Here is a 20,830-nt window from a genome sequence, read left to right on the forward strand (position 1 = left end):
CACTGATACCAATGATGGGGCTCTATTCCTCCCACTGATACCAATGATGGGGCACTATTCCTCCCACTGACACCAATGATGGGGCACTGTTCCTCCCACTGATACCAATGATGGGGCACTGTTCCTCCCACTGATACCAATGATGGGGCACTATTCCTCCCACTGATATCAATGATGGGGCACTGTTCCTCCCACTGACACCAATGATGGGGCACTGTTCCTCCCACTGACACCAATGATGGGGCACTATTCCTCCCACTGACACCAATGATGGGGCACTGTTCCTCCCACTGATACCAATGATGGGGCACTATTCCTCCCACTGACACCAATGATGGGACACTATTCCTCCCACTGATACCAATGATGGGGCACTATTCCTCCCACTGACACCAATGATGGGACACTATTCCTCCCACTGATACCAATGATGGGACACTATTCCTCCCACTGATACCAATGATGGGGCACTATTCCTCCCACTGACACCAGTGATGGGGCACTATTCCTCCCACTGATACCAATGATGGGACACTATTCCTCCCACTGACACCAATGATGGGGCACTATTCCTCCCACTGACACCAGTGATGGGGCACTATTCCTCCCACTGACACCAGTGATGGGGCACTATTCCTCCCACTGATACCAGTGATGGGGCACTATTCCTTCCACTGACACCAATGATGGGACACTATTCCTTCCACTGACACCAATGATGAGGCACTATTCCTCCCACTGATACCAATGATGGGGCACTATTCCTCCCACTGACACCAATGATGAGACACTATTCCTCCCACTGATACCAATGATGGGACACTATTCCTCCCACTGATACCAATGATGGGACACTATTCCTCCCACTGACACCAATGATGGGACACTATTCCTTCCACTGACACCAATGATGGGACACTATTCCTTCCACTGACACCAATGATGAGACACTATTCCTCCCACTGATACCAACGATGGGACACTATTCCTTCCACTGACACCAATGATGGGACACTATTCCTTCCACTGACACCAATGATGAGACACTATTCCTCCCACTGATACCAACGATGGGACACTATTCCTCCCACTGATACCAATGATGGGGCACTATTCCTCCCACTGACACCAATGATGGGGCACTATTCCTTCCACTGACACCAACGATGAGACACTATTCCTCCCACTGATACCAACGATGGGGCACTATTCCTCCCACTGACACCAACGATGGGGCACTATTCCTCCCACTGACACCAACGATGGGGCACTATTCCTCCCACTGACACCAACGATGGGGCACTATTCCTCCCACTGACACCAACGATGGGGCACTATTCCTCCCACTGACACCAACGATGGGGCACTATTCCTCCTACTGACACCAACTATTTTACCCTCTAATAACAAAGATAGGGCATTGTTTACTCCCACAGGGCATCCCCCCTCAAAAGTCTGAAGGACAGCAGACTGGCCCTCAGGTTAGAACGTTTGGAGACCCTTGCTTTAGCCATGCAATGGTATTGAGGGAGTCCAATTCAACATGCATGTCTTGAGTATGAAGAATCAGGGCCAACTTCCTTCTCGAAATAGACACAAGTTCTTTAAATTTTATATTTTTTATTAAAAAATAATCATGTTTAAAAACAAAATCAACAGAATTATTCTAAAATTGTCAAACAGATGATATTTCTATTGCGTTCCCATCATCCCTATCAAGAAACAGCAGAAAGACACACCAGAGCCAACGCCATTGGGCAGAGCCGCGGAGACCGACAACCGATCACGACTGCAGAATAGAATGCTCGACTTTACAAAATGTGAATGTTTTAGCCCCTGGAGGATGCCGCTGTGTTTAACCCAACGCTGACGGAGATAACATTTCCAGATTTGCTTTTTTAGCAGGGGGCGGAGCTGGGAACCCATCTACAGGACACAGACGGAGGGGCAACTCAACCAGCCTCCTCCCGAAACGGAAACATTCATTTTAAGTGGTGGTGTCTCTCAAAGGCTACAGGATTTCCAGATGGGACAGCAGGACTGGGCCAGAGACCCTAAAAATGTCTCAAGACCCCTGTATGTAGGCAAGAAACCACAAAATAAAGTACAAGACGACAATCTGCTCCTGGCCACACATGTTGCAATCTTTTCTTACAATCCAATTTTCCTTTTTTTTGTGACTGGAAGATAATTTTTTTGGACAAAGTTGCCTGCACAGCTTTAAAGAGACCCTGTCACCCCTTGACCCACTTATACTCACCTGCACAGCACTCCCCACTGCACAATACCCCGAGTACGAGGGAGCATATGACCTGATCCTCTGAGGAAGTGAGACCTCCCATGATGCAGTGCTCGGGTCCAATGGGATGATGTCAGGCAACACATGACCTCACCATCCCCACAATCCCATCGCACAATACCTCCCAAGTATGGAGAAGCACATGACCTGATCCTTTGAGGCAGTGAGACCTCCCATGATGCAGTGCTCGGGACCAATGAGATGTCAGGAAACACATGACCTCACCCTTCCCACACTCTCATCACACAATCCTCCCCCCCGAGTATGGAGAAACATATGACCTCGTCCTTTGAGGCAGTGGGACCTCCCATGATGCAGTGAGACCTCCCATGATGCAGTGCTCGGGTCCAGTAGGATGATATCAGGAAACACATGACCTCACCATTCCCACACTCTCATCACACAATCCCCCCCCCCCCCCCCCCCGAGTATAGAGAAATGGAGAAACATATGACCTCGTCCTTTGAGGCAGTGGGACCTCCCATGATGCACTGCTCGGGTCCAGTGGGATGATATCAGGAAACAGATGACCTCACCATCCCTGCACAATACCACCCCCCTGCGTATGGAGAAACATATGACCTTGTCCTTTGAGGCAGTGCTCACGTCTAGTGGCCAGTTACTCAGCTGAAACATTGTCACATGACCAATGAGGTGATGTCATGGAGCATGTGACCCCCTCCTATGATGCGGTGCTCGAATCAAATGAGATGATGTCAGGACACATGTTCCCTCACCATCGCAGCACTCCCATCGTATAATACCCCCAAGTATGGAAAAGCATATGGCCCCGCTCTTCGAGGCAGTACTTGGGTCTAGTGGCAAGTCACTCGACAGAAACACTGTCACATGAACAACTGGGTGATGCCATGGACCACGTGACCTCCTCCTATGATGGAGTGCTTGGGACCAATGGTCAGTCCAATGGTTAAGATGTTGTCCCATGACCAAAGGGATGATGTCATGGAACATGTGACCTTGCCTACACATCACTCCCACAACACAATACCCCCACATATGGAGAAGCATATGACCTCGTCCTTCAAGGCAATGCTCGCGTCTAGTGACCAGTCACTCAGACAAAACATTGCCACATGGCCAATGGGATGATGTTGTAGAACATGTTCCCTCACCATCCCAGCACTCCCAACGCACAATACCCCAAGTATGGAGAAGCATATGACCTAGTCCTTCGAGGCAGTGCTTGGGTCTAGTGGCAAGTCGCTCAGCCGAAACACGGTCACATGAACAACTGGGTGATGCCATAGACCACATGACCTCCTCCTATGATGCAATGCTCGGGACCAATGGTCAGTCCAATGGTTAGGATGCTGTCCCATGACCAAGGGCATGATGTCATGGAACATGTGACCTTGCTTGCACAGCTCTCCCACAGCACAATACCCCCATGTATGGAGAAGCATATGACCTTGTTCAAGGCAGTGCTTGGGTCTAGTCTAGTGACCAGTCACTCAGCCGAAACATTGCCACATGGCCAATGGGATGATGTCGTGGAACATGTGATCTCACCATCCTAGCACTCCCATTGCACAATACCCTGAGAACGGATGCGTATATGACCTTGTCCTTCGAGGCAGTGCTCGGGTCTAGCAGCAGGTCGCTCAGCCAAACATGGTCACATGACCATCTGTGTAATGTCATGTGACCTCCTATGATGCAATGCTCAGGTCCAATGGTCAATTGGTTGGGATGCTGTTCCATGACCAAAGGACGATGTCATGGAAGATGTGATTTCACCATCCCAGCACCCCCACTGCACAATACCCCTGGTACGGAGAAGCATATGACCTCGTCCTTCGAGGCAGTGCCCGGGTCTAGTGGCCAGTTACTCAGCCGAAACATTGTCACATGACCAATGGGGAGAGATCATGGAGCATGTGACCTTCTCCTATAATGCAGTGCTCAGATCCAATGGTTAGTAAATTGGTTAGAATGCTGCCCCAAGACCAAGGGGGTGATGTCATGTGACCTTGCTTACACAGCACTCCCACCACACAATACGCCAGGTATGGAGAAGTATAGGACCTCATCCTTTGAGGCACTGCTCGGATCTAGTGACCAGTCAATCAGCCAAAACATTGCCACATGACTAATGGGATGATGTCATGGAACATGTGACCTCACCATTCTAGCACTCCCTTTACACAATACCCTGAGAATGGATGCGCATATGACCTTGTCCTTTGAGGCAGTGCTCGGGTCTGGTGAGCAGTCACTCAGCCGAAACATTGCCACATGTCCAATGGGATGATGTCATGGAGCATGTGACCTCCTCTTACGATGCAGTGCTCGGGTCCAATGGTCAGTCAATTGGTTGGAATGCTACCACAAGACCAAAGGGATGATGTCATGGAACATGTGACCTTGCATTCACAGCACTCCCACTACACAATAACCCGATTCTGGAGAAGAATATGACCTCGTCCTTCAAGGCAGTGCCTGAGTCTACTGACCAGTCACAAAGCCAAAACATTGTCACAGGTCAAATGGGGTGATGTCACGGACCATATGACCTCCTATGATGCACTGCACGGGTTCTATGGAATGATGTTGTGTAACATGTGACCTCACCATCCCAGCACTCCCATCGTACAATACCCCAAGTACGGAGAAGCATATGACCTCATCCTTCAAGGCAGCGCTGGAGTCTAGTGGCAAGTCGCTCAGCTGGAACATTGTCACATGACCAACTAGGTGATGTCATGGACCATGCGTCCTCCTCCCATGATGCAGTGCTCGGGTCCAACGGTCAGTCAACTGGTTGGAATGCTGCCCCAAGACCAAGGGGATGACATCATGGAACATGTGGCCTCACCATCCCAGCACTCCCATTATATAATACTCTTGCAATTGATGAGCATATGACCTTGTCCTTCAAGGCAGTGCTTGGGTCTAGTGGCCAATCACGTAATCCTAACACGGTCACATGACAAAAGGGGGCAATGTTATGGAGCATGTGACCACCTACAATGCAGTGCTTGGGTCTAGCAGCCAACTGCTCAGCCAGAACACTGTCACATGACCAATGGGGGGGGGAATGTAGTGGAGCACATGAGCTTCTCCTATGATGCAGTGTTTGGGTCCAATGGTCAGTAAACTGATTGGGATGCTGTCCCATGACCAAGGGATGATGTCATGAAACATGCGGTCTCCTATAATGCAATGCTTGGTTCTAACAGCCAATCGTTCAGCCAGAACACTGTCACATGACCAATGGGGGGATGTCATGGAGCACGTGATCTCCTCCTATGATGCAGTGTTTGGGTCCAATGGTCAGTAAGCTGGTTGGGATGCTGTCCCATGACCAAGGGATGATATCATGAAACATGGGGTCTCCTATAATGCAATGCTTGGTTCTAACAGCCAATCGCTCAGCCAGAACACTGTCACATGACCAATGGGGGGGATGTCATGGAGCACGTGATCTCCTCCTATGATGCAGTGTGTGGGTCCAATGGTCAGTAAACTGGTTGGGATGCTGTCCCATGACCAAGGGATGATGTCATGAAACATGCGGTCTCCTATAATGCAATGCTTGGTTCTAACAGCCAATCGTTCAGCCAGAACACTGTCCCGGGACTAGGGATGCACTGAAATACATCGACCGAAAAGAGCCCTATCAGCATTTTGCCGATAGGAAACATTTAGCCGATACAGGAGACTGTGTGTACTGCAGAGAACTACAGAATACTGACAGAATTAGCTGTCACTCCCCCCCCCCACCCCTACAAGAAACAATGTTTCATTTAGCTCTGGGGAAAGTGACAGCTAATTCTGTGAGCTGTAGTGCAGGAGAAAAAAAAAAAAAAAAAGGCAGGCAATTGCATTTAAAAAACCGGCACCGGCGAGGGATGTAACAGAATGAATAAAAACTGGGATGCCTCATCAGGAAAATTTGTTAAGTATAAATCTAAGGACTAGAGTCCCTAAAACAGGGGAACTCCAGGACAAGTGATATTCACCGACTCACCGACTGAAAAACAAAAAGTGGTATCCTCGGTATACAAAAATTGTATAATAAGCACAATTATACAATTTTTGTGTTCTTTTTCCACCTGTCACTTTTCACCATCTTCTCAGGTCTACTCTATTGGTCTCTTATTCTCCAGCTGCACGCTTGTGGTGCCGGGATCGTGTGGTGCCGGGATCGTGTGGTGCCGGGATCGTGTGGTGCCGGGATCGTGTAGCATGGGCTACTTTCTTTTATTTATTGTTCCGGTTTTATTGTCTGGGTATGGTGAGGGTGTCGGACTATTTCCATTTATTTGTTTCACTTTTAGCATTTTGTAATAAAATTGGTTTTTCATTTCAACCACGGTTGTTCTCATTAGAACCACTTTGCCAGTGGATCTCTTTCCCTGGTTTTCTTTTTGTCCACAGTCAGCCTCTCTGTATACACTGCTCCCCTCCTTACACGCACTGCCCCCCACCCCCTCCAAAGAGGGCCTGTCACTCATATGCTATCAAATAGGGGACTATTGGTCCCATATATAACAGCAATACAATCATAAGCTTAAAAAAAAAAAAAAAAAAAAAAAAGGAAAACAAATTTTTTTTACATGAAAAGAAAAGAAAAGAAAAAAAAATTGGAGCCTCCCCACCCACATATGCTGACATTTTGGCCACATGCATGCTGAATTTTTGGTGTCGGCATCCGAATTTTTATTTCGGTGCACCATTGCCCAGCACCAATAGGGGAAGGCCATGAAGCACGTGACCTCCTCCCTAGGATGCAATGCTCGGGTCCTAAAGGCCCTTCACTTGGCCACAACACGTCCCCATAGCAAAAGGTAAGGTCATGAAACCCGGTGAGCTCCAACATGGGGTGATTTGCATTGACCGCGACGGAAGGAATAGCGGCTGGGGAGAGCTGCAAGGAGGAGCGTAATGGAGTTGTGGGCTTCAACCGCTTCTCTGCCGCCATATACCAGATATACTGCTACACGGGTGCGCAAAATCACACATATACATACATATACACACACACACACATATATATACACACGTGATTTCGCATTTCCAGGTAGGGGGTGCGCGCGAGCCCTAGCCGCGCCGCCATTCGCGGATGTCAATCACTGGATCCCGCCCGGTGATTACCAACAGGCAGGAAAACTGTTTTGTTTACAAACAATCTTCCTCTGTGTCAGCTCGGGCACACTGCACAGCACAGCCATCCTGATCAGTGTGCTTACAGTGAAGCACACGCCCCCTAGTGTAAAATTCCCAGCACACAGTTAACCCTTTGATCGCCCCTCACATTAATCCTTTCCTGCCCAGTGCCATTAGTACAGTGTCATTGCTGTTTCTTTTAGCATCGATCACTGTATTGGTGTCACTGGGGATGTTAGTGACACCAAGTTAGTTCCCCCTCAGTGTCAGAATGTCCGCCACAGTCCCACTAAAAGTCGCTGATCACTGTCCTTACTAGTAGGAAAAAAAACAAATCCCAGTATCTATACCGCCATCTGTAAACGCTGTAACTTTCATGTAAACCAATTTATTTACACGTATTGGGATTTTTTTTTTAGCGAAGACACGGAGCAGATACGTTTTGGCCTAAATTTATGACGAAATTTAATTTTTACCATTTTTTTTTACTGGACATGTTTAATAGTAAAAAGTCCAAAATATTGTTTTTTTTCTCCAAATTGTCGGTCTTTTTATGCTCATAGCGCAAAAAAACCCAAAAAGCCCCAGACGATCAAATACCACCGAAAAAAGGGTAAATTTGTGGAAAAAAAAAAAAGGCGTAAATTTCATTTGGGTGCGGCGTTGCATGACCGCGCAATTGTCAGTCAAAGTAATGCAGCGCCGTAATGCAAAAAATGGCCTGGTCAGGAAGGGTTTGGGGGGAATCCTCCGGATTGACAGGGTCTCTTTAAAACTGAACAAGACCATTAAGCTACAATCTAATTCCCAACTGTGAAAGTAGTCATGTCAAAGGACAAAACGCAGAGATTTAATGTGTATGAAGCAAACTGTACAATGTGATTGCATAGTGTGTGGCCAGCTGACCCATTAAGGCTGAAGGTGAAGGAATTCACCACGTATCGTCCCTAAGAAGGTGAGCTTAGAAAATGGCTTTATGACAAGACCAACCCCCCCAGTAGTGTGTTCTTTTCCCAGAGTGCTGCCTAAATTCTCCCCTGGGGTGCAGCCCGATTTCTCCTCCGAGTGGCCATATTGTTCTCTAGAAGGCACCTGCTTCTTCCCATTTGGTGGCCATGCGGCTCTCAGATGACCGAAGACGCCCTTCAGAAGATGACCGAAGATGCCTCCTCAGAAGATGCTCTTCAGATGACCGAAGATGCCTCCTCAGAAGATGCTCTTCAGATGACCGAAGATGCCTCCTCAGAAGATGCTCTTCAGATGACCGAAGATGCCTCCTCAGAAGATGCTCTTCAGATGACCGAAGATGCCTCCTCAGAAGATGCTCTTCAGATGACCGAAGATGCCTCCTCAGAAGATGCTCTTCAGATGACCGAAGATGCCTCCTCAGAAGATGCTCTTCAGATGACCGAAGATGCCTCCTCAGAAGATGCTCTTCAGAACATGACCGAAGATGCCTCCTCAGAAGATGCCTCCTCAGAACATGACCGAAGATGCCTCCTCAGAAGACGACCGAAGATGCCTCTTCAGAAGACGACCGAAGATGCTCTTCAGAAGACGACCGAAGATGCTCTTCAGAAGACGACCGAAGATGCTCTTCAGAAGACGACCGAAGATGCTCTTCAGAAGACGACCGAAGATGCTCTTCAGAAGACGACCGAAGATGCTCTTCAGAAGACGACCGAAGATGCTCTTCAGAAGACGACCGAAGATGCTCTTCAGAAGACGACAGAAGATGCTCTTCAGAAGACGACAGAAGATGCTCTTCAGAAGACGACAGAAGATGCTCTTCAGAAGACGACAGAAGATGCTCTTCAGAAGACGACAGAAGATGCTCTTCAGAAGACGACAGAAGATGCTCTTCAGAAGACGACAGAAGATGCTCTTCAGAAGACGACAGAAGATGCTCTTCAGAAGACGACAGAAGATGCTCTTCAGAAGACGACAGAAGATGCTCTTCAGAAGACGACAGAAGATGCTCTTCAGAAGACGACAGAAGATGCTCTTCAGAAGACGACAGAAGATGCTCTTCAGAAGACGACAGAAGATGCTCTTCAGAAGACGACAGAAGATGCTCTTCAGAAGACGACCGAAGATGCTCTTCAGAAGACGACCGAAGATGCTCTTCAGAAGACGACCGAAGATGCTCTTCAGAAGACGACCGAAGATGCTCTTCAGAAGACGACCGAAGATGCTCTTCAGAAGACGACCGAAGATGCTCTTCAGAAGACGACCGAAGATGCTCTTCAGAAGACGACCGAAGATGCTCTTCAGAAGACGACCGAAGATGCTCTTCAGAAGACGACCGAAGATGCTCTTCAGAAGACGACCGAAGATGCTCTTCAGAAGACGACCGAAGATGCTCTTCAGAAGACGACCGAAGATGCTCTTCAGAAGACGACCGAAGATGCTCTTCAGAAGACGACCGAAGATGCTCTTCAGAAGACGACCGAAGATGCTCTTCAGAAGACGACCGAAGATGCTCTTCAGAAGATGACAGAATATGTCTCCTCAAGACCCCCATTGAGCCTCTGTGTGGCCATGATGACCCATGTGATAAAAATATCTTCTAGCAGATTAAGGGGAAAAAAAACAAAACAAAACAAAAAAAAACAAACTAGATGGAGGTCCACCGGTTATTCGCTGGAGTGGGCAGGGGGCCCATTAACAGAGGGGAGAGGACGATTGGACGGCTGGGTCAGAAGAACCCCACCTCGGACAGGTAGGTGTTGGCCTCCAGTAGCAGCGCCTTGCAGTAAATCCTGACGGTGTAGTAGAAGGTGAGGAAGTCCTGGGTGCTGAAGAAGGTGTCAGCCAGAGCAAAACCCAATGTGGAGGGGATGAACCCCCGGCCGTACTCTACCATCCACGTCCCGGCGCTCCACTGGACGGCTGTGGCATCCCCCACCTCGTGTATGATGGTATCTCCTGCACAGCGAGGAAACACAAAGGGTGAGCGGTGTATAGGCTGAATATTCATAATGAACTACATATACAGACATTCATCATCAACAACGAGACGAGGCAAACCAAGGACACATTTCTGTGTTATGTAGATAATCAAGTTTACATATAAAAGGTCCCTCACTATTCCAACATGAGAAAACAAAGCAGAACCAAAGTAATAGGGTCCCCATCAGCAAGTAGGCACAATATGAACATCTGCTCATCCTGTTAGTACAAGGTACTTCCTCCAGCAGGGTGACAACGCTGTTTTGCTTGAAGTGATTTCACTGCAGTGTTGTCACCCTGTGCAGTTGTGTTCTGATTTTAGCTGAGGGGGAAGGGCTACCAACAGGGGGGGACTCCCTACCAATTAGATGCATCTGCCAGAGCCAGGAGGGATCCTCCTATTCCTCCAGCTGCAGGGTAAAGACCTTGGTGACCCCCTATGAGGACATCAGGACTTTAGCCCAGCTCCATTTGCCCCTAGTTAACCAAGATTTATTTTTTTTTTATGTGTTTTCATTCCGGTCATGCAAGTCCTCTTGGCACGTGTCTCCCCCCTTTTTTTTTTGGACACTGGGCAGTCCACAATGATGTGTCACTGATGTTGTTATCTATACCATTGTATGCAAGTTCAGGGATCCATGATGATATTCCCAATGGATGGGATCCCTTGTGCATACACTACCACAGGTGTGCCTGTCACCCCCCCCCCCCCCCCAAAGGATGGAAGAGCCCTTCTTACCGGGATAAAATATTTCACCCTTCGTTGTGCCTTCCTTCCACTGGCGGAATGTTCCAGACAGGACTGTGTCCGTGATCTCCGCCCAGTAACGTCCTGCAACACAAAAGACACAGGTTTAAAGAGTACGCCAACTTCCACAAACTACACCAGTTTGGTCTGTTCACCCCCTCCCCCCATCCTAAGAATGTTACTTTGTTTAGACAGGAGACAAAGATATAAAATAATATTGTATATAAACATCGATTAGATGAGAGCTACAAAGTAACATTGTATCTCTCCATCTCCCATCTGATCAGTGTTTATAAACAATGTTACTTTGTATCTCTCTATCAACACTGATCAGAAGGGAGATACAGAGATATAAAATAACATTTTATATAAACATCGATGAGACGAGAGCTACAAAGCAACATTGTTTATACACATCGATCAGATGGGAGATAGAGAGATACAAAGTAACATTGTTTATAAACATGGATCAGACGGGAGATAGAGATACGAAGTAACATTGTTTATAAACATCGATCAGACGGGAGATCGAGAGATACAAAGTAACAATGTTTATAAACATCGATCAGACGGGAGATGGAGAGATACAAAGTAACATTGTTTATACACATCGATCAGACGGGAGATGGAGAGATACAAAGTAACATTGTTTATAAACATCGATCAGACGGGAGATGGAGAGATACAAAGTAACATTGTTTATAAACATCGATCAGACGGGAGATGGAGAGATACAAAGTAACATTGTTTATAAACATCGATCAGACGGGAGATGGAGAGATACAAAGTAACATTGTTTATAAACATCGATCAGGCGGGAGATGGAGAGATACAAAGTAACATTGTTTATAAACATCGATCAGACGGGAGATGGAGGGATACAAAGTAACATTGTTTATAAACATCGATCAGACGGGAGATGGAGAGATACAAAGTAACATTGTTTATAAACATCGATCAGACGGGAGATAGAGAGATACAAAGTAACATTGTTTATAAACATCGATCAGACGGGAGATGGAGAGATACAAAGTAACAATGTTTATAAACATCGATCAGACGGAAGATGGAGAGATACAAAGTAACATTGTTTATAAACATCGATCAGACGGGAGATAGAGAGATACAAAGTAACATTGTTTATAAACATCGATCAGACGGGAGATGGAGAGATACAAAGTAACAATGTTTATAAACATCGATCAGACGGAAGATGGAGAGATACAAAGTAACATTGTTTATAAACATCGATCAGACGGGAGATAGAGATACAAAGTAACATTGTTTATAAACATCGATCAGACGGGAGATAGAGAGATACAAAGTAACATTGTTTATAAACATCGATCAGACGGAAGATGGATACAAAGTAACATTGTTTATAAACATCGATCAGACGGGAGATGGAGAGATACAAAGTAACATTGTTTATAAACGTCGATCAGATGGGAGATAGAGAGATACAAAGTAACATTGTTTATAAACGTCGATCAGACGGGAGATGGAGAGATACAAAGTAACATTGTTTATAAACGTCGATCAGACGGGAGATAGAGATACAAAGTAACATTGTTTATAAACGTCGATCAGACGGGAGATAGATAATTTGTATCTGAACATTGTGGAACCAGTGAAGGCAAAACAGATGAAACGCCCCTTGACTCCCCATGTGATCACCTTTCTATATATTGCCATCATGCTCACAGTCTTCTATATTACAGGCTGAGGGCACAGCAGTTGATCCCTCCCCCGCACACTCTGGACTCTCAGGGCCCCGGTCCCCTTATCTGGTCTGATCTCCTAATCTCTCCCAGAAGTGCAGAGTCAGCAGGGATCCAGCCCTGAACTTACTGTACAAAGAGTGAAAGTGCAAGGACATGGCACCACTGCGAGCACACGGACACGGTGCAGGAAGGTGTTGGGGAGGGGATGAACACACAGGCAGAGGGCCAATGCCACGGCTGCAGATGGATGTTCAGCACAACCATCTACACAAAGCTGCAGAGACCTTTCCCTGATCAATAGGCAACTAATGTGCACAGTGAGGGAAGGAGACTTTCAGTTTTTTTGAGTGTTAGAAGTTTTTATTGGTTCTGATGAACCTAATAAAGTACCAAAAAAATACCACAACGCAGTCGCTCGCGGTCCACTCTGCAGTGACGTCATACAGCGGTGTTGGCGGGGGGAGAATCCTGGAGTTCCACTCTAAAGCTCAACTCCAGAGAATCATTTTTAAACAGTTACAGCAACAGTTGTGTGTTCCATACAGGATATAGGAGCCGAATATACACGGCTCAGAGAAATGGAAGGAACACGGAGAACCCATCAGACCTCAATGGGGAGGAATCTCCTGCTGGATCTCTATACTGACATGGACGGGGGATGGGTGAGGAACGTAAGGACGCCCCATCGTTTGATGGAAATGATCGACCTACAGAGGACTGAATTCACAGACACCCCGAAAATCAAAGTGAAGAAATGATGCAGCAGGCGAGTCCATTGTGCTGAAATGTCATTGCAGCAACTCAGAATGGTCCTCAGTAGTCTGTGTGGCCCCCACGGGCTTGTATGCATGCCTGACAACGTCGGGGGAGGCTCCTAATGAGACCACGGATGGTGTCCTGGGGGATTTCCTCCCAGATCTGGACCAGGACATCACTGAGCTCCTGGACAGTCTGAGGTGCAACCTGGTGGCGTCGGATGGACCGAAACATGACATCCCAGAGGTGTTCTATTGGATTTAGGTCAAGGGAGCGTGGGGGCCATTCAATGGTATCAATTCCTTCATCCTCCAGGAACTGCCTGCATTCTGTCCCCACATGAGGCCGGGCATTGTCCTGCACCAGGAGGAACCCGGGACCCACCGCAACCAGGAGGAACCCGGGACCCACCGCAACCAGGAGGAACCCGGGACCCACCGCAACCAGGAGGAACCCGGGACCCACCGCAACCAGGAGGAACCCGGGACCCACCGCAACCAGGAGGGACCCGGGACCCACCGCAACCAGGAGGGACCCGGGACCCACCGCAACCAGGAGGGACCCGGGACCCACCGCAACCAGGAGGGACCCCCCGCACCAGGAGGGACCCGGGACCCCCCGCACCAGGAGGGACCCGGGACCCACCGCAACCAGGAGGGACCCCCCGCACCAGGAGGGACCCGGGACCCACCGCACCAGGAGGGACCCGGGACCCACCGCACCAGGAGGGACCCGGGACCCACCGCACCAGGAGGGACCCGGGACCCACCGCACCAGGAGGGACCCGGGACCCACCGCACCAGGAGGGACCCGGGACCCACCGCACCAGGAGGAACCCAGGACCCACCGCACCAGGAGGAACCCGGGACCCACTGCTCCAGCGTAGGGTCTGACAGTGGGTCCAAGGATTTCATCCCGATACCTAATGGCAGTCAGGGGGCCATTGTCTATCCTGTAGAGGTCTGTGTGTCCCTCCATGGAGATGCCTCCCCAGACCATCACTGACCCACCACCACAACGGTCATACTGAACCATGTTACAGGCAGCAGAACGTTCTCCACGGCTTCTCCAGACCCTTTCACGTCTGTCACATGTGCTCAGGGGGAACCTGCTCTCATCTGTGAAAAGCACAGGGTGCCAGTGGTGGACCTGCCAATTCTGGGGTTCAATGGCCAATGCCAATCCAGCTCTATGGTGCCGGGCAGTGAGCACAGGGCCCCCTAGAGGACGTTGGGCCCTCAGGCCACCCTCATGAAGTCTGTTTCTGATGGTTTGGTCAGAGACATTCACACCAGTGGCCTGCTGGAGGTCATTTTGTAGGGCTCTGGCAGGGCTCCTCCTGTTCCTCCTTGCACAAAGGAGCAGATACCGGTCCTGCTGATGGGTTAAGGACCTTCTACAGCCCTGTCCAGCTCTCCTAGAGGAACTGCCTGTCTCCTGGAATCTCCTCCATGCTCGTCTCCTGGAACCTCCTCCATGCTGGTCTCCTGGAACCTCCTCCATGCTGGTCTCCTGGAACCTCCTCCATGCTCTTGAGGCTGTGCTGGGAGACACAGCAAACCTTCTGGCAATGTCACGTATTGATGTGCCATCCTGGAGGAGTTGGACTGCCTGTGCAACCTCTGTAGGGTCCAGGTATGACCTCATGCTACCAGTAGTGACACTGACCCTAGCCAAATGCAAAACGAGGGAAAAAATGTCACCTGTAAAACTATTCCTGTTTTGGGGGTCATCTCACTGTTGCCCATCTAGTGCACCTGTTGTTAATTTCATGAACACCAAAGTGGCTGAAACTGATGAACAACCCCCTCTGCTACTTACCTGACCAGATCCATATCCCAGGAGTGTCATGGACCTGATACTAGACTCTGATTACAAAGTGTTCCTTTCATTTTTTCAGCAGTGTAATCTGTATATAAGGTGACAGTGTGCGTTTGTCAGATAATGGAGGAGGAAGCAGTGCTGGATCAGTGATCTGTACCTTGAAAAAAGTCTTCCTCCTCCTGAAATGCCCCCCATGTTGTCATGTTACAATGTATCCCCCCCCCCCCATGTTGTCATGTTACAATGTATCCCCCCCCCCATGTTGTCATGTTACAATGTATCCCCCCCCCCCATGTTGTCATGTTACAATGTATCCCCCCCCCCATGTTGTCATGTTACAATGTATCCCCCCCCCATGTTGTCATGTTACAATGTATCCCCCCCCCATGTTGTCATGTTACAATGTATCCCCCCCCCATGTTGTCATGTTACAATGTATCCCCCCCCCATGTTGTCATGTTACAATGTATCCCCCCCCCCATGTTGTCATGTTACAATGTATTTATTGGGATTGGATGTGATGGACACAAAGTGACACATCATTGTAAAGTGGAAGGAAAATGAGAAATGGTTTCCACCATTTGTGACTACTAAATCTGTGAAAAGTGTGGCGGCATTTGTATTTGGCCCCCCCGGAGTCAGTACTTTGTAGGACCCCCTTTGGCTGCAAGTCTTTTTGGGGATGTCTCTTTGCACATCTAGAGAGGGACATTTCTGCCCATTCTTCTTTGCAGAATCCCTCAAGCTCTGTCAGATTGGATGGAGAGCGTCTGGGAACAGCAATTTTCAGGTCTGACCACAGATTCTCCATTGGATTTGGGTCTGGACTGTGACTGGGCCATTCTAACACATGAAGATGCTTTGATCTGAACCATTCCATTGTAGCTCTGGCTGGATGTTTCGGGTCGTTGTCCTGCTGGAAGGGGAACCTCCGCCCCGGTCTCAAGTCTTCTGCAGACTAACAGGTTTTCTTCTAAGATTGCCCTGTATTTGGCTCCATCCATCTTCCCATCAACTCTGACAGCTTCCCTGTCCCTGCTGAAGAAAAGCATCCCCGCCACATGATGCTGCCACCACCATGTTTCACGGTTGGGATGGTGTGTTCAGGGGGATGGGCAGTGTTAGTTTTCCCCCACACATAGCGTTTTGCTTTCAGGCCAAAAAGTCCCATGTTGGTCTCATCTGACCAGAGCCCCTTCCTCCACATGTTTGCTGTGCCCCCACATGGCTTCTCACAAACTGCAAACGGGACTTCTTATGGCTTTCCTCCAACAATGGCTTTCTTCTTGCCACTCTTCCATAAAGGCCAGATTTGTGGAGTGACGACTAATAGTTGTCCTGAGGACAGATTCCCCCACCTGAGCTGTGATCTCTGCAGCTCCTCCAGAGTTCCCATGGGCCTCTTGGCTGCTTCTCTGATGAATGCTCCCCTTGCCCGGCCGGTCAGTTTAGGTGGATGGCCATGTCTTGGTAGGTTGGCAGTTGTGCCGTACTCTTTCCATTTTCGGATGACGGATTGAACAGTGCTCCATGAGATGTTCAGAGCTTGGGATAGTTGTTTTTAGAACCTAACCCTGCTTTACATTTCTCCACAACTTTATCCCTGACCTCTCTGGTGTGCTCCTTGGCCTTCATGATGCTGTTTGTTCACTAATGTTCTCTAACAAACCTCTGAGGGCTTCACAGAACAGCTGGATTTATACTGAGATCACATGACACACAGGGGGACTCTATTTGCTAATTAGGTGACTTCTGAAGGCAATTGGTTCCACTAGATTTTAGTTAGGGGCATCAGAGTAAAGGGGGCTGAATACAAATGCCGCCACACTTTTCACAGATTTATTTCTAAAAAACGAATTTTCCTTCCACTTCACAATTATGTGCCACTTTGTGTCTATTGTCTATCACATCAAATCCCAATTAAATACATTGTAACATGACAACATGGTGGACATTTCAGGGGGGGTGAAGACTTTTTCAAGGCGCTGTATAAGGGGACGGTGTGTCTGGTCAGACAGTGGAGGAGAAAGCAGCGCTGGATCAGTGATCTGTATGAAGGAGAATGTAGAACGCAGAGTACAGGTCACTCCATCCTGTCATCACTGACCTGAGTGGCCGCTGGTATCCACGGCTGTACCGAACAGCAGCACATACTCAGTGAGGGAGGCGTGCAGGAGGCACATGGAGCCCATCCACCCTCCGGCGTTCACAAACACCCACTGCAGGTCCTCATCCGGTAAGATGTGCCCGGGGTGCTTCTTCCTCAGCTCAATGATGATCTTGGAGAAAGCGACTTCATAGTCCAAACCTGGGGAAGGGAGAGAGAGGGGTCAGAGCGGGGGTGGGGAGTCCTCAGAGGAAGTACCTCCTGCTATGTCCATCACCTGAGTACCCCTTCTGTGCTGACCACACCCCCGCACTACAGCCCACCCCAACACCCCCTCTTACCGCCTTCTCTCCCTCCCCAATAGCAACTACTCCAACCATGACCCAAGAATCCTTCTCCCCTCACCAACCAACCAACGTCCCCTCTTATTCTGCTACCACCACGGGACCCCTCCTAATAACCACAAGGTTTACCACTTCCTCCACGCTGTCCACTCTGGGGCCCTCTGCTCCTCCACCAACCACCCTAGGAGGTCCCTTCCTGTCATGTTACAATTCTTGGGGCTCCCTCCTCTTTCCACCCTGGGGCCCGCTCCTCCAACCACTGCCTCACCCTTTCCTCCTGTCCTTCAACCACCTCGGGGGGCCCTCGCCCCCTCCGACACCCACATTGGGGACTCTCTCATCCTCCTAAGACAACCACCTCGGGGCCTCTCTCATCCTCCTAAGACAACCACCTCGGGGGCCCCTCACCTCCTCCAACCGCCTCGGGGACCCTCTCCTCCTCCTCCTCAAACCGCCTCGGGGACCCTCCTCTCCGCCTCGGGGACCCTCCTCCTCCAACCGCCCCGGGGACCCCCTCCTCCTCCTCCAACCACCCCGGGGACCCCCTCCTCCAACCACCCCGGGGACCCTCTCCTCCAACCACCTCGGGGACCCTCTCCTCCAACCACCTCGGGGACCCTCTCCTCCTCCTCCAACCACCTCGGGGACCCTCTCCTCCTACCACCTCGGGGACCCTCTCCTCCTCCTCCAACCACCTCGGGGACCCTCTCCTCCTCCTCCAACCACCCCGGGGACCCTCTCCTCCTCCTCCAACCACCCCGGGGACCCTCTCCTCCTCCTCCAACCACCCCGGGGACCCTCTCCTCCTCCTCCAACCACCCCGGGGACCCTTTCCTCCTCCAACCACCTCGGGGACCCTTTCCTCCTCCAAAACCAGGACTACTCTGGAGCCCTTTTATTCCTTCTCCCAACCAGGGTCCCCCTTCCAGCAACCCAGGGGCCCTTTTCTCCTCCTCCAACCACCATGGGGGCCCTCGCCTGCCCCAACAACCACCTTGGGGCCCTTTTCTCCTCCAACCACCTAGGGGCCCCCTCCCTTCCATAGCAGACACCCCAGATATGAGACCAGACAGCAGAGTGACCCGTGGGGGCGTGGTTACCGGCGTGTTCCCGGGCCAGGGCGGAGATCTCCTCCCGGGAGAAGGTGTACGGTTTGCTCATCAGCCATTGCCGGATCACAGCCAGCAGGACCCCGATCACCGCCACCAGCACAGCGACCCTGACCGCCCGCGACCCGCCGCAGCCCAGCATGGCGGAGAGTGAGCGGGCGGACCGTGCAACCGCTTCCTACTGCCGCAGGGACACGCCCACCACCCCACTCCTCCAATAGGGAGACGATCCTGCGGCCAATCTCGGGGCAGAGGAGGTGAGGTGACGCAGAACAGCGACACCTTTGGGCCGCGATGGAGGAACTGCAGCACACTGTCCAACCGCTCAACCCGCCTAGCTGGTGGGCGGAATAATGACAGCCCAGATGGGGGGAGGGGCTTCCAGATCGCAGCTCAGTGAACCACGTGACATGACAGCCGCACTCTGGACTCATCGGTATGGAGAGGCTGGGCTGCGGACCGGGAACCCCCTGCACGTGACAAAAGGACAGGGATACTCATGACGTCATTACCCTTATATGGCCACAATGTCATCTCCTTATATGGCCATATAAGTGGATGAAGTCACAAGCCCCACCCCTTGGTGACTTGTAGGACAGGGAGTCCTCCATCTGCACCGCACAGGCCCAGCAATACAGCCAAATTCTGGGCTCACATCCGACCTGGCACAACCTGACCCAACCCAACCAAACACGACCCGAACTAACCCAACCAAACACGCCCCAACCAAACACGCCCCAACCTAACCCAACCAAACACGACCCAAACTAACCCAACCAAACACGCCCCAACCAAACACGCCCCAACCTGACCCAACCCAACCAAACGCCCCAACCTGACCCAACCCAACCAAATACGCCCCAACCTGACCCGACCCAACCCAACCAACCTGAATCAACCCAACCAAACCTGACCCAACACAACTGAACACAATCCGACCCAACCTGACCCAACCCAACCAAATACGACACGACCCAACCAAACACAACCCAACCTTACCCAACCAAACACGCCCCAACCTGACCCAACCCAACCAAACACGCCCCAACCTGACCCAACCCAACCAAACATGCCCCAACCTGACTCAACCCAACCAAACACGACCCAACCCGACCTGACCCGACCCAACCCAACCAAGCACGCCCCAACCTAACCCAACCAAACACGCCCCAACCAAACACGCCCCAACCTAACCCAACCAAACACACCCCAACCTGACCCAACCCAACCTGACCCAACCCAACCAAACACACCCCAACCTGACCCAACCCAACCAAACACGCCCCAACCTGACCCAACCCAACCAAACACACCCCAACCTGACCCGACCCAACCAAACACGCCCCAACCTGACCCAACCCAACCAAACGCCCCAAGCTGACCCAACCCAACCAAATACGCCCCAACCTGACCCGACCCAACCCAACCAACCCAACCAAACCTGACCCAACACAACTGAACACAATCCGACCCAACCTGACCCAACCCAACCAAATACGACACGACCCAACCAAACACAACCCAACCTTACCCAACCAAACACGCCCCAACCTGACCCAACCCAACCAAACACGACCCAACCCAACCAAACACGCCCCAACCTGACCCAACCCAACCAAACACGACCCAACCCGACCCAACCAAACACGCCCCAACCTAACCCAACCAAACACGCCCCAACCTAACCCAACCAAACACACCCCAACCTGACCCGACCCAACCAAACACGTCCCAACCTGACCCAACCAAACACGTCCCAACCTGACCCAACCCAACCAAACCTGACCCAACCAACCTGAATCAACCCAACCAAACCTGACCCAACCAACCTGAATAA

General features: G+C 50.3%; 1 protein-coding gene and 1 long non-coding RNA gene across 2 annotated transcripts; both read right to left on the reverse strand.

Moving 5' to 3' along the window:
- Positions 1-1,600: 1,600 nt before the first annotated feature.
- Positions 1,601-9,472, reverse strand: LOC149431261 (uncharacterized). The gene is made up of 2 exons (XR_016309342.1): positions 8,887-9,472; positions 1,601-8,631 (listed from the first exon to the last, which is right to left on the reverse strand). It is a non-coding gene; the product is annotated as an uncharacterized LOC149431261 (long non-coding RNA).
- A 579-nt stretch (positions 9,473-10,051) lies between these two features.
- On the reverse strand, positions 10,052-19,188 carry SIGMAR1 (sigma receptor chaperone 1). The gene is made up of 4 exons (XM_089665742.1): positions 18,985-19,188; positions 17,541-17,741; positions 11,121-11,213; positions 10,052-10,357 (listed from the first exon to the last, which is right to left on the reverse strand). Exons 1-4 carry the CDS (start codon positions 19,133-19,135, stop codon positions 10,128-10,130), a joined length of 675 nt encoding a protein of 224 aa, XP_089521868.1. The 5' UTR covers positions 19,136-19,188; the 3' UTR covers positions 10,052-10,127.
- Between the last annotated feature and the right edge of the window lie 1,642 nt (positions 19,189-20,830).

The sequence above is a fragment of the Staurois parvus genome, unplaced genomic scaffold, assembly GCF_062004578.1.
Source record: "Staurois parvus isolate SC_StPar_1 unplaced genomic scaffold, SC_StPar_1.0 ptg002314l, whole genome shotgun sequence".
Lineage (NCBI taxonomy): Eukaryota > Metazoa > Chordata > Amphibia > Anura > Ranidae > Staurois > Staurois parvus.

Coding starts and splice junctions, on each gene's coding strand:
- SIGMAR1 (XM_089665742.1), bottom strand. CDS start 19,135: ATGCTGGGCTGCGGCGGGTCGCGGGCGGTCAGGGTCGCTGTGCTGGTG. Junction 17,742..18,984: donor CCTGGCCCGGGAACACGCCG/GTAACCACGCCC, acceptor TCCCTTCCCCAG/GTTTGGACTATGAAGTCGCT. Junction 11,214..17,540: donor GGATACCAGCGGCCACTCAG/GTCAGTGATGAC, acceptor TTTGTGTTGCAG/GACGTTACTGGGCGGAGATC.